This window comes from Diachasma alloeum, unplaced genomic scaffold (genome assembly GCF_001412515.2).
Source record: "Diachasma alloeum isolate Michigan unplaced genomic scaffold, Dall2.0 Dall_scaffold_00494, whole genome shotgun sequence".
Taxonomy (NCBI): domain Eukaryota; kingdom Metazoa; phylum Arthropoda; class Insecta; order Hymenoptera; family Braconidae; genus Diachasma; species Diachasma alloeum.
The window spans coordinates 446,678-464,419 of record NW_021680627.1 but is presented as its reverse complement, the minus strand read 5'-3'; the positions used below and the strand labels follow the sequence as shown (position 1 = coordinate 464,419).

Below are 17,742 nucleotides of genomic sequence, written 5' to 3'. Positions count from 1 at the left end.
GTTGCGCTCTGGTACGCAAATGACAGTCAATGCCTTTATTTTTTATCTTTTCCCCATTATTATTTTACTCTTTATTAACGGCATTTTGTAGCCGGTATTTAGTACCCTTGTCATCTCTTTCGTGAACGTTAAGAAATGAGGAAAATAACGTTAAACTTATGAAACTGTATTCTACGAATACGTCATCCAAGAAACTGTTCGCCGTAAAGTCGTTGAATGATCGTTTTCAAGTATCCAATTCAATACGTGATTGCACGGGAGAATGACATTTAGTGAAAAAAAAGTGTACTTTTTTTCAATCAATTTGCGTGCACAATATTTGCGCAAATTATTTAGGGGTTTGGGGGGGGGGGGGTGGGGGGCAAAACGGATACTTTAGACTTTTTTTAAAATTATTCATAACTCAGAAACAAATTGATCAATTGAACTCAATTTAGGCTCGTCACAAAGGGAGAGAATGGTTCTTTGTATTGAAAAAAAAATTTGAATTTTATCAACATTTCAACCCCCTAATGTGCACGCCTTATTCGATTTTCACATTTGCGCACGAACCCTGTCGATTCAACCATTTTCAATCATCAAACTAATCAACTGAATTGCGTGAGAACAATTTGAAAAAATTATGAATATTCAGCGTCATTAAAATGACATTTTGCACAGAATTATTATTTTCTTAAACAATCGTTTATTAATCAACAATTGAAATTGTTTAAAAAATCAATGATTTATAACAATGTGATAAAATGAGATATTCGAAACCAAATAGAATCGTTACCATCACCTTAATGGCGATGTAGGTCATCTCCGGACCTTTTACTTCCCTCAATTATGGAAAAGCGTTTCACAAGAAATCTCTTCAGCTAAATAATTCGAGTGTTGAGTTTAATTTTATTCTACTTACAAAGAGCGTTAAAAATGCAATCCGTGGAGCAACTGCGACCAGAGGAGCTGGTGGGCCTGGTGGCTCGATCAGCGGAGGGCACAGCAGCCAAAGGAATGTCGATAAAAGGAAATGAGGATCTTTGGGTTGAGATTCAGGCGAACACTTTCAGAAACTGGGTGAATGAACATTTGAAGCATGCTGGCGATGCCGGCGGTGGGCCTGTGATTGACCTAGCCGAGGACTTTCGAGATGGCACTCGGTTGTGCGCCCTTGTAGAAGTCCTGACGAAGCGCAGGCTGCCCAGGTGGAACCCAAGACCTGCTAACCAGCATCATCACTTGGAGAATGTCTCCACAGCGCTCCAGGCTATTGAGGCTGACGGCGTTAAGCTTGTTAACATCGGTAATGATTTTTCACTATGAAATTACTTTTACAGCGCTGATAAGTCAATTAACGAAGTATAACAACTAATCCTGGGAAAAGCGAAGTCGTAGAACTGCTCGAATCAGAATGATTTATTTTATCAAGTGGTAGAAGGAATTGCGAGAAATGGTTTAAGGCTAAAAAATATCTTCAGACTTTTTAATTATAGGGGTAATTCGAGAAGTTTTCAGAAAATTTGAGGGAATGCAAGGAAAGGAGGAGGAGTTTCTAGGAAATTCGAGAAAGAAGGAAAGACCATGGACGTATTCACGTACAATTACAGCTGTATCGAAGATACAGCCTATTGCAATTTTTTGCAATAAACCTTTCACGTACCGTAATCCATAGCTGTTGAGATGTTTGTTGAATTCGTGCGGTTATGAAAAATCAATGAAAAAAAGACGCTTTTCAGATAACTTTTCATTTCTTTTTCGATCTTTTCGCTTGAGATATGTCCCCTAGGAAATACGTTTTTCTTAAGATTATCTCCAAAATTCTAACCAGCTGTACTATACAATTTAGGAGATAATAAATCAGTAGCGAAGCGGTAAACCGGGTTTGACTATTGGCCAGTTTTTTACGAATATCTCGGAATCCAAAAGAGATAGAAATTTTTTTGTTAGAACCTTTTTATAGCCCTTAATTGGTTCTACAAAAAAGGTCATAAGAAAAATTTTGCTATCTCTCTTAGGTTCTGAGATATTCATCAAAAACTGATACCCCCTCCCCACACCATTTTTGAATTTTATGAGAAAACGGTTCCTACGATGTTTTCAAAAAACTAATCCGTAATAGATTGACAAATTCCGAATACGTAGATTTTTTTTAAATTCTGTACTAGATAGTTTCTGCGATATTCAACTCTAAAAGATGGAAATTTCATGAAAGCATTTCTTATTTGATTCAAACAGTTATTATTGCCTGCATCAACACATATGAGAATAGAAAAAATCAATAACTTATGAGACAGTTTCGGTCTCTCCACTTGAAAAATATACAAAAAAAAACGATTATGATCCGAATATTAGAAATTAGAATATTCCTTCAGAAAATTTTCCAATACCGATTTTCTGTTTTTAATGTAATCCGGAGACTTAACAACAATGCGAAATCCCGAAATTCTAAACAATTGCATATTGGTCGAAGTCAAATAGTCCGAAGAATCGAAACGATCTTCTGATAAAATCAAAACCGTCATTTTAAATTGACAATCCAAGAAAAATACATTGGAGTAATAGATTCAGATTCACATTACTCAGTACTCTCAAATTACAATGCAGGAGGAAATGTCTTCGTGACAGAAGTAATTAAGACGACGTCGAAAGGTGGAGTCAAGGCATTCCAGATGCTGATGAGCAATATTCCACGTATTGTCTCGTGGAAATACACCTTGGCACGTGTGAACTGGTTCTGGAAATCAGATATTCTTCAAAAGAACCTTGGGAAAGGCCATTGATGGATTCTATAAATGAAGGAAAATGAAAATAGAATGAAACTGGACTATTTTTTAGAGCCTCAATTTCGGCCAATCAAAGTACAGTATTCGGAGAATCATGGTTCTTTCATCGTGCAATTTTTTCGGCAATTAATTAGTAGCTCCTCACTTGTTCTCCACAAATTAAACATTTTTCAAAATCCAGCCGAAAGATAATCCTAGTAACAGGTGATTCTAGGAGTAAGAATCAGTAATATATACATTTGTTTTTTAATTTTCCTCTTGAACCTACTCCGTCTAGAAACAATATCCAACAAAATCTAGTTTTCAAATATTTAGTTCACCCACTTTATAAATTATTGAATTATCCCCTCAACAGGTGATGCGAGACGAAATCACAGAAGACTATTTTCCTCCGGATCTACCACACTGAGAGAAAAACAGGGGAGTTCTCAAACAAGTCTTACTTGTTCCAAAAAAATCGTTCGTTAAAAAATATCAAAACAGGATTTTTTTGTGCCAAACATGCGAAGCCTCCGCCGAGATTGAATTTTTTTCTGTTGCCTACTCTTCATTGAATAATTATTGAATTCCTAGTGGCATTCTTTCCCTCATGGGCGCATTGTTTTGGCGTATTGGACACCCACGTTTACATCCCAAATATAGGCGTGACGACGAGTGTGTGGACTTTCATCGAGTCAAGTCCTTGAAATTATTACGAGGAAGAGACAAAATTTTCAATGGAACAAATTTCATTTTGCAATGGCTTCCTCACTCGCTGCATTGGTGACCCAGTTTCTCGAGTGCATCATCATCCTTCTCATGGTCATCCTCATTATCCAGATAACGATGACTTCCAGGAATTTGTGAATTAGAGAGAACATTGTCATTATAACGAACATTTGTCACGTACTGTTTGGTAGGAATTAATGCAGAGAGATTTGATTTTAATTAGAGCCACAGTTCGGTTTTCGGTGTAAAGAAAAAGGTTTTAAAGTCATGTATCTTGCATCACAAAACTCGGCGATGGGGAGCCCGCGAGGTTGTTGCCTTTCTCGCTTAGAACATCGCCCACCTGGGTTCACAGCACTCCTCCACGTTCGATGTTGAATTACAAAAAATAGGAGAATAATATTGGGAGAAAACATTAATAGTCTGATAGTTTCCATTGTGTCATATTTAATTGATTGAGATTAACAATGACTCCTGGAAGAGAATAGAATAAGAGAATAGAAGAGAACAGAACAACAGGTTTAAAACAGTAATGACATGTTTTCGGATATCAGGAATTTAATTTTTTCTTGTTCTCAGTGAGTTTTCATGACGGAAAAATAGGATTCGTTGAAATTAGTTAAATGTTGTTGGATGCTCGTTCTGTTGAATTGGACATTTTTTTAATTTATGACGATGAACTTGATTTTTTACTTCATCAATAAAATATCTTACATTTTGTACAAAATTTTTTGTATAGAATTTTTCACCAAAGAGCCTCTGAAGATATTTGGCTGGAAAAATGCAGAGGATGACATTAATCTAAAAAATGTACACAAAGTGTTTGTAATAACAATTGCATTATTCAGTGTTGATATGAATATCATTTGGCCGGACATCCAAGTATCTTCAACACACTAAAGATTGAACCATTTTTAATCTTGTTTCCTTGCAGGTGAACGATAAATCATCAAATTCTTATTGGCAATTCCCCTCTAAAATAAGGAAAAAATCCAACTTATTTGAGGCGCATAAATTAAGATTCTACCTTGGCATAAATTCCCCTTTTTCTTTGACGTTCCAGGTAACGTTGACATTGTCAATGGTAACTTGAAGTTAATTCTCGGTCTGATATGGTCCCTCATTGTCAGATACCAAATTGGTAAATCCAAGTTTCCACCGAGGAAGCTCATGCTCGCTTGGCTCAAGGTCAGTGCATTCACGATGCGTTGTCATATTTGAATGACAATGATTTATTTCCATGGAATTATTATGAGTATTAATGCGTCATTTTATTTCTCAGGCTGTTCTTCCCGAGTGCAGGGTCAATAATTTCACCACCGACTGGAATTCGGGAGTTTATCTCAGTGCATTATTAGACTATTGTAGTCCAGGGTTGTTTCCACACTGGAGACAATTGGACCGCACTGATAGGTGAGTGAAATTCAGTAGCGAAGTGGTAAAACGGTTTGAGTCAATTTTGACTATTGGCCAGTTTTCAACGAGTATCTCGGAATCTAAGGGAAATAGCAAAATTTTTGTTGTAAACTTTTTTGTAGAACCGATTGAGAACTACAACAAACATAATTACGAACATTTCGATATCTCCCTTAAATTCGAAAATATTCCTTAAAAACTCAACTGGGAGATAAGTCGACTTAAACCGCTTTACCACTTCGCTACTGAATTATTCTACCAATATCTTGGAGAATAAGTAGTTGGAAATTCATCTGAACATTCTGCCATTTTTTGAAACCCAGTAGTTTTCAAGATATTGCAAGATAACCAGGGTGAATTAATTAGTATTGCATAGACTTTTCTCATCATCGAGTTGTTTTTAATCCAAATTTTCACTCCTAAAATGGGCATCTATTGAGAGCTTGATTCTTCCAGTGTTTACAACTGTCGAAAAGCGATGGAGATAGCAAAACGTGAGTTCGACATCCCAGTGGTTCTGGAACCCGAGTACCTGGCATCGCCCTACCTGGATGAGCTCTCTGGCATGACATACCTCTCGTACTTCATGAAGGAAAGCTCACCAGGCTTCCACGCAACCCTCAGATGGGTGAACTCCCAACTCACTCATGCGCCAGTTCGGAACTTCACGGTGAGCGGACTCAATTGATTGCAAATCGTTGGCAAATTATCCTCGAGTGAAGATATGTAATTTTTCATTAAATTGATGGCTTACAGACCGACTGGAATGACGGTCGAGCGCTCTGCAGTATCGTGAGGAATCTCGGAGGACCAGCGCCTATGTATGACAAAATAAATCCAGACCCCTCCAGTTGGGAGGCAAATATTCAGCAGGGAATTGATGGTGCCAAGAAGCTGGGAGTCGAGCCCATTCTTAAGGCTAAAGACATGGCTGATCAGAATGTCGAACATCTGGGTGTTATGGCGTACGCCGCACATTTCCAGTGGGTTAAGCCTCGCCCTCAGGCCAGCGAGCAAATTGCTGTTCACATTGAAAGCACATCGGCCAGGGTTCAACAGCCGGTTAGTTGACGAGTTGAATTTATTGCCCATGGAAAATTAGAATTTAATGATTATTGAGCATTGTCGAAGGAAAAATTATTTCACAACTGTTCGCCGTATTTTTCCGAAATATCTCGGGAGAACTTTTTTATTGAGAAATTTTTTTTTATCAAAATTGGGGAGTGAAAAGAGAAAACATCAACCTATTTGTTTTGAAGTTATTGTCCATGGAACATTCGAGTTTAATGATTATTGAGTACTGTCGAAGGAGAAATTATTTCACAACTGTTCGACGTATTTTTCCAAAATATAAATATCTATGGAGAACTTTTTTATTAAGAAATTTTTTTTCCTTTTCATCTTAATTGGGGAATGAAAAGAGAAACCATCAACCTACCCGTTTTGAAGCTATTCGAAAATTGTGGATGATTTAGAGATAGAGCTATAAAATAATTTCCTAGCACCATTTTTCAGAGAAAAAACGCTGTTTCCAATTTATTCCCCAAAAATACATTATTCCAATACGTCGAATAATTTTCACACTCAATAATTGGCTTACATATTATTACAATGTTAAATTATGGAAATGTGGTCAATGGTCTCCTCAAGTCATTCTGTTCCTTAATTGTCATTTTAAAAAATTTCTCTTGACACTCATTCCTAAAGCCGCTTACTTTTGAGATAGTCAATTAAACAATGCACATCATAAACTCAAATGTAATTTTGTTACAGGCAATTTTCAGACTAGAAATGTTATCCAAAGAAGTGAATCCCCGTGAGGTCCGTGGTGAGATAATAAGCCCCTCAGGAAAAGTTGAGTGTCGTCTCACCTGGAACGGCATCCACGGAAAAGGCACTTTCGTCCCCACAGAAGTCGGAATGCACAAGGTTCGTTATCCCAAATTATCTCACCTCCCACAATCCTCTCCTCTAATTCTCAAAAACTACCACTTTATTTCTTAAGATTGAAGTTCTCTTCTCAAATCATTTTTTTGCATTCCTTTGATTTTTACCCTCTGATTTTTTAACAACACTGATGCCATCAGTTTTTTTTTCGACTAATCTTTTGCTGCCCTGTCGCATGTGGTTACGGTTCTATGCCTGTCACAAGGACAAGGAACTGCTGCGAATCCATTCGGAAGCTTACGACGAATGAAATTGACACAAAAACTGAAAAATACTAAAAGCGTAAAATGTGAATGTAATATGTAAAGGCCTTCTGTCGGATGCACTCGACTCCCTGTTTTTTTTCTGCACACAATAATCACTACTTTATATTCTAGCTGATGGTGTACAACGACGGTGAGCTCGTCAACGGCTGCCCCTACTACTTCAGAGTTTTACCTCCGTTAACCAAAATAAAATCCCCGGGGATGGACCCATGCGCCATTGGTTCCATCGTCGAGGTTCTAGTCAACAGTTACGGAACTAGTCATGACGGCATTGACGTTACCGCCTGGTCTCCAACAGGGCGCTCTTTGCCATGCCCTGTCAAAGAAAACAGTGGAGTTCACACTGCGACATTTCAACCTGACGAAACAGGCGAGTGGAGCATTGCAATAACGCATAAGGGTACTCATATACAAGGAGGTCCCTTTACCTGCTTCGTCTTCGATCCAAATGGGATTAAACTTTTGGACACTGAGGGGGCAATGCCAGGTCAACCCTTTTCATTTATCGTCGATGCCACTGGCACTGGAGGCCTCGGAGACGTGAACATCGATATTGTTCACGATAAACAATCAGTTCCATTCAGGATGGAAGACATCGGACATATGAGGTATCAATTAAATACTATAGCAGATTAACTTACGAAATGGATAACTTTTCTAGAAAAAAAAAATAATCTAAGGGAAATAGATTTTGAGCTGTAGGAAAGGTTTTCATAATTCATCCATTCGTTTATAGCATTTTTCTTGTATCATTTAGTGAGTCAATATGCTCGCCACATTTTTCAGCAACCAAAAAAAATTTTGTAGTATTTCGCAATTTTTTGTTCAGACGGAAAAACGAGTGACAAGGTCATTGTTGTTATTTGTAATTTCATAAGACCATTTTGTAGCCCTCAATTTGGTCTACCGAAAACGTCTTTATAATGACACATACGTGTTACCAAATATCCTCCCTGATGCTTCAGAATGAGACAAAACTTAAAAAATCCCTAATCTATCCTTCTAAAATTAATTTTATCCGAATTTCATTGATAGATACAGAGTTTCCCTGCACCCCCGAGATGCCGGCAAATACCGAGTCTACCTCTACTTCAACGGATCCGACGTTCGCGGCTCTCCCATCTCCATTCGTGTGGGCACCCACAAGAGCAGACGATCGAGAGATACTTCGAAGCTTGAAACCTCGAAATCCTCTCTCGAAAAACGCATGAACGGTCTGAATGTCACAGATTCTCCATCCCAAAAGAGCCAATCTCCAGTGTACAAAAGCAACGCCCAGTCTCACCGAACCCCAGAGAGTCCAACCCACAACTACCGAGACTACTCTCACCACCAATCGTATAAGGCCTCCAACTCCAACTACTCAACAGAAAACTCTTCGGCTTATCACGTTCCAAGCCCTCTGAACAATTCACGATCCCCGTTACCCCCAGCCCAGACTTCAAGCCCTTCACTGATCAAAGAATCCAGAGAAATCTACTCCTCGTCCTTCAGCCGATCTAGATCCCCCAAAGCTCAGAGTCCAAGTTTAATAAAAGAGTCTAAGGATATTTACGCGTCCAGCGCATTGAACCGATCGCGATCACCGACCACGGCATCCAATACCACTAGAGACGCTCAAAGCTCAACGGTTATCAAGGAATCTAAGGACATCTATCAGTCCTCCTCATTACATCGTTCGCGGTCGCCTGTTACGACCCCGTTGGGATTTAGGCCTTCCAATGGAAGCCCCATAAACCGAAGTTTTAGTCCTCGAGTCAACAATGAGAAGGACTTTGGGAGGAGAAGAGGATCAGCTGATAACGGAGTTATTGATACTAGCAGCAATGTGAGGGTGTCGTCCAGTGGAGGACCCAGGAGAGACTCCTGGGACGCCATTGCAAAAACTCGAGCCATGCTGAGTTATGGAAGTCTCGAGTCATTGGCTAATCTTGCAAATTCTTCGTCAGTCGAGAATAGTACAAAGGTTAATGGTAATTACCGAAATGATAGAAGTGAGTACAATAATTATGCGATTAATCATGTCAGTCATACGGAGAATTCGACGAACTACTCGACCCAGCGGTTTACGAGCGCTGATTATGGGAGCTCGATGAAGTTTAATGGCGAAAATGGAAATGGAAGAGGATACACCCATGGAATTCTGAAGAATAAGAATAATAATTACTATAAGACTGGGGACAAGAGTGTGGATGGGATTGATGGGGCTAATGAGAGGTTCAGCAATGGAGCGAATTTTGTGGTGAACCAGGAGAGGAGGAAGGGAAGTTCTTTGGTAACTGGAGCTGGTTTGGAGGTTTTGCCGGTGCATAAACCAACGAGTTTCACGGTGGATCCTAGTGTAGATGCTGGAAAAACAACTGTAACCGTTACTGGTGAGTTGAAGGAATCAATTGTTTAATCTGAGTTTAGGTTAACGAGATGAGTTTTGTCGAAACTGTAGAATAATTTCGTTAATTAATTTCCGAAAATGTCAAACAGTTTTTTTTCAGCTAAGGACCTACTTTACGAAGAAGATTTTTAGATGATTTTTTCTTGCATTACTTTGTTCGCAAAGATGCGAATCATTTGAATTTGCTATTTATTATTAATCAATCCACGTGATTCATTCAATTATAACAAATATTCTGCTTTCGTTTGATTCAGGTCCCAATGGAAAACAAGTTCCATATCAAAAATCAACGTTAAGAGGCCAAATGTACACAGTAACAGCTGATGAAGTTGGAGAACACATAATTCAGATTATGGTGAATGGACAACACATTAAGGGCTCTCCATTCAGGTCCCAAGCGTATGATGCAAAGGCTATTCAGGTGGACAATATTCCTGATGGAGTGGTGAATCAACCGGTCGAATTTGAAAGTAATTTTCCCATAATTTAGTAATCTTTAAATAATTATACCTATCATTCAATACGATGAATGAGTGAGGCGACAAAAAAAATCGTCTGTTAGTCCACTCGTTAATTGTTCACACTGATAAAAATATTCAGCTGTCGCCAACAAATTTAATTCCCACGATAAGTTTCTTTTGAGAGTATCTGAAATAAAATGAGTGATTTTCTCCTCTTTTTGCAGTCGATGGCTCAAGAGCTGGCTCCGGAAACTTAGAAATTCTTGTAAATGGCGGTCATGTGACGAGTTTTGTACGTGCACTCGGTAGTCAGAGATTTCTGGCATCGTTTGTGCCACATGAGGCTGTAACTCATCTCGTGGAGATGACTTTCAATGGCGAAACTGTCCCCGGTGAGTTTGCAACATAATTTCCTCGACTGAAAAAAATCAGTCGCGTTTGTTGATTATGCCGAGATTCAAAAAATGCATTATTCTACGACGAAATTTCAAAAGGCTTGTCAATAATTTCGTCTGACAACATTCAGTACTGAACTAATCAACAATTATCATAATGACTTATCGTAATTCACCAATAAATTAATTGCGCACGAAAGGTTCATCTGAGAATGTTTTTCAATATCATTCTCATCATTTGAAATAATTTGGTAATTATCAAGAGAGTTACATAAAGTCGCAAAAACATACGTATCTGTGCAATTACCTATAAGAAGGATAATATTGGAACAAAACAGAGATAGATCATTTTTTTAAAGCAGTCAATTCTACGCAGAAAAGTTTTTTTTTCATTTAGTTCTCACGTCACTCAATACTAAAATAATTACCACTTCTCTAATCATACTTTATATAATTTACGATGTATGTTTCTTCGCAAATTCCTGGGCGTTTCTAGCAGTTGTAAAATCTTCTAAAATGACCCAGAATCATCTGAAAAACTTGAGAATCACCTGAAAAATTTTTCAATCTGTCGAGCATCGAGAAAATTTCTCACGAATGTGAACGAAATTCACAAGTTTTCTAAAGGTTTCGAGAGATCCTGTGGTTTTCTCATTGAGTTGGAAAAAAATTCTCTGATTTTCGTGAAAATTCAAAAAAATTATGAGATTTTCTAACGGACCCTCATATTTTTTGAGGGACTCGGATTGAGTTCGATAGAATTTTCGGGTTTTCCAGAAAATTTTCTGCTTTTTTGGGAAATCCTTGGGTATTCTTGATGTTTCGAGGAAATTTCCGAGCTGGAAAATTTGAGAGAATGTTTGTGAGCACTTGGAGTACCTGGACTACTAAAAAATTCGAAATGCTAAATTCAGAATTTTTGATATTGTGAAACAGAATGGAAAACTAATTTCAGAATTATATAATCTTTTTATAATCCAAAAGTATGTTATTATCATAACCGAGTGACTGCGAATGATCTTCCGTAAATCAAATAATCCATTAGTCCTCTCATTACGTGACATTCAACCCGGCTTTTCCAGGGTCACTGACACAGTGATTTCTTTTCCCAGGAAAGAAATTGTTGAGTGAAGAGTCGCCTCTCATTAGTTGCGAGAATCGAGGGAATAGAACTCCGAATGTTCCCAGTTATACATTTTCCTATTCCATAAAGAATGTTACCTCATTTCCTCGGGTTTATTATCCTCCGAAAGATCGTAAAATCTGTCCTTGGACATTTTGTTACGTAAAAAAACTCTGGAATGTTTTTACTTCATTTATAATCGCCCTGTTATCCGGTCGTTATCTTGAGATTTCCTGCCCTTACAAAAAAAAAAAAAATGAAGCAGAGGAATGAAAACCGGAAAAATATGAACTTGTCGATTTCGACGATAACTGAGTCAGGTGTCTGCAGGGGTCATTGACGCCTTAATTTTTCGCACGCACAGCATCGTCCCACTGACCCGGATCACACTGAGCTCAACAAAGTCGACTTTTCTCCCTCTCGCACAGTCAATCCTTCCATACTCTGCTGAATACCCATGTATTGACGAAACACACGTCAATCGACAGGTCGAGGTGTGGCCACTATTCAATGCTAAGGTGCCACGACGTATTTGGTTACGTGTCTGATCCACGCCCACAATTTCCCTATTACACATCTAAAAAGCCTACGCAAGGTCCAACTCTTTTGCCATTTCTATAAAAATTGATTTCCAAATTTAATTAAATCAAGGCTAAACTCAACAATAACAAGTCTTAAGAGGGATTTTCGAGAGACTGCCACGTATGAAAAAAACGTATAGAAATTTTCTATACGGATTGCGTACAGAAATTCTATAGTATTTCCGTATATGATATTCTGATATTTCTACACTAATGTTTTCTACACGAATTATTTCTGTACATAAACTTTCACATTAATTTTTGTTTTCATACGGAAGATGTCTAAACGCTCTGGAGAAAAACGTAGAGAAATGTCGCAACTCCATATGAAATGTTTCCATATATGTGGCAGTGGATCGTATAGGATCAAACCTATAGAAATCGTATAGAAATAATTTGTATAAAAATATCCGTATAGAAAATTTCTATACGATTTTTTCATACGTGTGTCTTGCCAAAATTGTGGCCAAGCTCTGATGTTCGCCGACAAAAGCAGAAAAGGATTTCATTGAAGGAATAATTCATGAAGTCAAAGTACGTGGATATCCTTAAAGTCCAGCGTTTTCTAGACTCGACCTGCACGCATATATTTTGGAAAGGAAGTTACCAATGAGGAAGACAGTATTGCGCAATTATACATTCGATTCACGCCTGTTAATCCCTCCCTGCAATTGTGCTAAGTATCTACGATGACGATAGTGATTATGAAATATTATGCCGGTGTAAATTAACCGGTTTCGATCATCAACGTGATAATTTAAATTTAGATATTTGTGGAATGCCGTTGCGTTTGCGATAGACCGTTGCATGCTACCAACTACCATAAAAATCTAGAAAAAAATTATGTAACAAAATCCAGTGGTGAAGTGGTAGAGGCAACAAGTCGTAAATGCATTCGCAGGTCAATTTGAAGATATTTTACGAATTAAATTTAGCAGAGAAATTTTTTGAGAGGCCCTTTTATCGAGGATATTGTTGCCCACCTAAATCTTCCTCAGAAATTTCTTTCTGAGCTCGACGAATTCGCAAGAAAATTCTATGGGATTTCTATGACGAATTCGCTAGAAAATTCTATGGGATTTCTATTGAACTTTCTATTATTTTTTGGCCGGTTCTATTGAAATGTTCAATAGAAAATATTCTAGAGAGAAAGTCAACAGAATTCGATTTTTCTGTACGACGTACTCTACGGAGATATTTTCTATAAAATTTCATCGGCTCAAATTTTCCACGTTTTTTCATTCTATTTTTCTGTTCTTATCTCATCACGAAAATCAAAGAATAAAAATTTGAAAAATTTGAACGTCGGAAATTCTATAGAAAATATCTCAACAGAGTAACTCTTACGGAAAAGTCTAATGTCCAGAATCAGAATTCAACATTTGAAACATGCAAAAAAGCTCTCCTGACGTTCTTCTTCAATTTTTTTTATCCCTCGAAGCTTAAAAAAAAGTTTGTCCAAGAATTTTCATTTCACCTCTCCTTTTCTGTATCACGAGGGTTTAATTTTTCTACTGCGATAATTCGGACCACTCCAACATAATCCTTCGCGCTAGTGCGCTACCTTGAGTCTCGAAATCTCCCTTTGAAGCGTGACTTCCAAGAAAACCCAAAAAAATTAATCCTCCAAGCGAGACGCAGTTCACTTACGCGACGAGACTGGAAATCGTATTTACACCAGGAGAAGAGCGGGAGGGGGGGGGGAGAGGAGAAAATGAGACGAGAGGGGAAGGAAGACCGTCGGCATTTGTGTCACTGGGAGCGGTAATTTCAACGCGTGCCAAGCTGCACAAGAGACGAATTCCACATTTAAGATTTGAGGAAAGTCTTGCATGATTGAATGAGACATTGAATGAACGTGAACCGTATTGGTCAACACTTTGACATTTATATCCAGCAAAACCTGAAGAATAAAAAATTCCGGGGGAAAAATAGACCTTGATACAGTTAACCAGAATTTATTGTTCCACTGCGCCATGACCCAGTTCCAAGGTCAGTGCCAAGGGGAGTTGAAAACAATTTACGTCGTCTTCTTTTAATTAGAATTTTTTTTTTGAGTTAGTTATATTGAAGAGTGAAAATTGAGATGACATGAAAAAATTCCAGACCTGGAGAGCTTTCCTCTTTTTTCTCTTGAAACTATTTCTTCATCAATGGAGTACTATTCAGTTTGCTTAATATGACGTCAGTTTATCATTTACGAGATCAAACAGGTGACCCTCGTGCTGTTTGTGTTTTTATTAGAAAATATTTCCATCTCCTTTTTGGTCACTAGAATGCGGTTTTGCAGTGGAGAAGGACTTGTATTTGCATCCAATCTCTCGAGGTGTACGTGAACCGAGTGCCTCGAAGAAAGACGGAGGGGGTAGCGAAAGAACGATGGATGGAGAACGTCAGGTGTGGAGCCACGTGGCCCGAGTACCCGTGGATTTAATTAAAAAATCATTACGAAAATTTTCTGGAAAAGAAAATTGCAATTGAAATCAAAATTGGCTTCGCCCGTTCCTTCATTCATTTTTCTGCATTTTTACTCTCGAGGAGAAATAAGTAGCGCAAGTCAAAAACACGTGGATCCACGTTGGGAAAAAGTCCGAGTGCTTCAAGTATAATTATCAATGCTAATGAGTCGGAATTTTTTTTTCTCAGATGTCATTGGAATCTACAGGTTCGAAGAAAAATATCAAGAGAACTTTTCCTGACAAATACCCCTCGAGCTTCAAAATTAATCGGGTATTCCCCCCAACCTCCCCGGCAAAAAAACGATTGTGCCAAGTTTTGCAGGAACACACGTATGAAAAAATCGTATAGAAATTTTCGATACGGATTGCGTACAGAATTTCTATAGAATTTTCGTACATGATATTCGGATATATCTATACGGATATTTTTTATACAAATTATTTCTATATGATTTCTACAGATTTGATCCTATACGGCCCACCGTCACATGTATAGAAACATTTCGTATGGAGTTGCGACATTTCTCTACGTTTTTCTCCGGGGCGTCTAGACATCTTCCGTATGAAGACAAAAATTAATGCAACAATTTATGTATAGAAATACTTCTTACAGAAAATATTCGTGAAGAAATATCCGAATGTCTTATACGGAGACCCTATAGAATTCCTCTACGATTTTTTCATACGTGCATCCCTCGCGCAAGCGCCCGCGATTTTTGAACCTGCAAAGCTTGCGACCCTCATTCGTTTGCAACGAAGCTATCGGGAAATGCTCGATAATTTTGAAGCTCTTGGGGTACTTCTTCTTAATTTATGGCTCCGCATAACCCCGTTCCATCCAGCCGTTATCCCAGATGTAATTAATTTTCAAATTAGATGGAAAGAAAAGTCAATGGCATCGCTCAATATTCTCCAGTCGTCCCCCAAACAGGAAATAAATTATCAAAAATAGAGCGGAAGACCTCTTAATCACAAGTGTCGAGTCTATGAGAAAAAATCTTGCTGACCCCAGACTCGGGGACCCCCCTCGGGGTAGACAATATACCGGTTCCTTCCTTACTGTTCTTTACATTCCATTTCACCTAAAATTTCTCCTCCAACATCATCGCAATCCCCTGAAATAACTACGTCCCTGAGAGTACGGTGTGCTGGAGTGGCGAACTAGAGGCAACCACACTTGTCTTGCTCCTCGGCTGAGTCCGTTCGGAGTCGGTGAATCGTTTGTGCTGACGTACCACACAGCTCTGTTTCACTCAACACTTGTCGGAATTATCTGCATCCATCGATTATTCCAACGAATTAGCTTCAATTTCCCGATAACATTTCGCTGATATTTTATTTATTTCTTTTGAAAAATGTACTTGTGGTCCATTGATCGTCTCGGTAGATCGAGAAAAGCGATTGACGGTGATTAGTGGATCCTGCGGGTCGCGCCCCGCACGCTATTGGAATCTGTGAGCGATGCATCGATCGTTTCAATCATTCAATCGTTGAAATCGTGTCTGTCAATTCTAGACATTTTTTAATACGTCAGATTTTTTTATCGGACTCGGGGTTCATTCGCCGCGCGCTTTAGATTTTTCGCTTTCAGGGAAGAAATTTAATTGCCGTTATCGAGGTAGAATGAATGCATTACAATATTTAAATAATTTTAAACATTTGAGTGGAAAAAGTCAATTCATTTGCATGTTAAAATCAAGTGAAATTTATATGAGTGAATAATTGTGTTCTCAGGCTCACCTTGGCGAGTGGGAATCATGCCTAGTCCGAAGATGTCAGTCCTCGGGGACTCGGTCAGGCTGGTACCCGCTGGCAGTCCCGCGCTATTCGAACTCTCCGCCCTCGGCTTCACAAGCAAAGAGATTGACGTGCAGATAATAAGTGAGTGAATTGTTGATCAACTAATTCACTATTCTGCTGATATTTTTTCGGAATATTTAAAATGGCATTGTTCTGTGCATTAGCGCCTTCTAAACGACAGACACCTGCGCGTATCGATGAGGAGCCAGGGCGCCCTGGAGAGTTCCGGGTTGAGTTTACACCGAGTGAAGTTGGTAGTCATCTCGTGGAGGTGAGGATAGCGGGACAAAAGCTACCGGCTGGACCACTCATCGCCAAAGTTTATAACAGCAGCCTCATTCAAGTTACTGATGTGCCGAGTGCCGTTGTTGGTCATGCCTGTCAGTTTAGAGGTAAGAATCCGGTGGATCAGAACATTTTTCGTTGTTTAGTGAAGAACAATTCAGTTCAGAAGCGATTCAAATGGGGTATTCTATTCGCGTTCAGTGAATCGTGGAGGTGATAATGAATGAATGAATGTGGGTAATGAGAAATTTTAAAGGTTTGCAGGGGTGAATACTGATGGATAGTGAGGGAATAGTGAGGGAAATAGTTTTGAAAAACATTGGCAATTGGATCAAGGCAACAATTTCTGTTCGAGTCATTCAAAATTCTCGACAATAGGATACCTTTTTAAGAGTGTTTATCCAAAACTGCAAGCACTTGAAAAATTATTGGTTTTTTCAACTGATAGAAAGAGAATTTCATTTCATTCATTATTCGTCCAAGTATTTTTTATGGTTTGGTACAGACAACACTAGATTCCACGATTTTCAATCATCAAATTTGTCAATTCAATTGCGTGAGAAAAATTTGAAATAAATCATGAATATTCAGCATCATTCAAATTATATTCTGCACAGAATTGTTACTTTTTTAGGCATGGCATCGATTTCTGGTAAAATGCTGAATATGCTGAATATTACAAAAAATGCTCGTAATTTTCAAAAATTGCAATTTTTTAATTATTTCATCCATCTTCCGCCAAAAGTAAACTTTGAATTTTTTTTCTTTACATTAAATTGTTGGTTGTTTGTTACACCGGGTTCTTCCGAGGCCATGAGATTCAGTACACTTTTCACATTGCTTTTATTTTTATCTCCTGAGCTCTTTTTTGAGACGAATTATCAATTTTTCAACAAATTCCATGAATTTGTTTATTTCCAACTGATTTTCTTTCGTTATCACAAATGTCAATTTCATATGTTCCCCCATCAGTCTAAAAGAATCCGGATTTTTTCTCTACCATGAACAAATTTGATACTCAGAAAATGGATGAACATTCTTAATACAGTTTTGTCTCTGAAAATGTTCTCAACTTTTGAAAGATGATTGGATGTAAAGAACACTTCATCTTAAAGCAGTGACCTATCTTAATTTCAATAAATTC

At 38.3% G+C, this 17,742-nt stretch overlaps 1 protein-coding gene across 1 annotated transcript in view; it reads left to right on the top strand.

Moving 5' to 3' along the window:
• LOC107042647 (filamin-C) overlaps positions 1-17,742 on the top strand; it is a 30,496-nt gene that overhangs the window by 1,402 nt on the left and 11,352 nt on the right. The window contains exons 2-13 of the mRNA XM_015263782.2: positions 906-1,285; positions 4,537-4,661; positions 4,756-4,886; positions 5,346-5,559; positions 5,646-5,951; positions 6,663-6,818; positions 7,214-7,710; positions 8,138-9,477; positions 9,749-9,964; positions 10,180-10,347; positions 16,248-16,394; positions 16,478-16,705. Of these exons, the coding sequence (XP_015119268.1) occupies positions 916-1,285; positions 4,537-4,661; positions 4,756-4,886; positions 5,346-5,559; positions 5,646-5,951; positions 6,663-6,818; positions 7,214-7,710; positions 8,138-9,477; positions 9,749-9,964; positions 10,180-10,347; positions 16,248-16,394; positions 16,478-16,705 (3,898 nt within the window). The 5' untranslated portion in view covers positions 906-915. The remainder of the gene's footprint in view (positions 1-905; positions 1,286-4,536; positions 4,662-4,755; positions 4,887-5,345; positions 5,560-5,645; positions 5,952-6,662; positions 6,819-7,213; positions 7,711-8,137; positions 9,478-9,748; positions 9,965-10,179; positions 10,348-16,247; positions 16,395-16,477; positions 16,706-17,742) is intronic.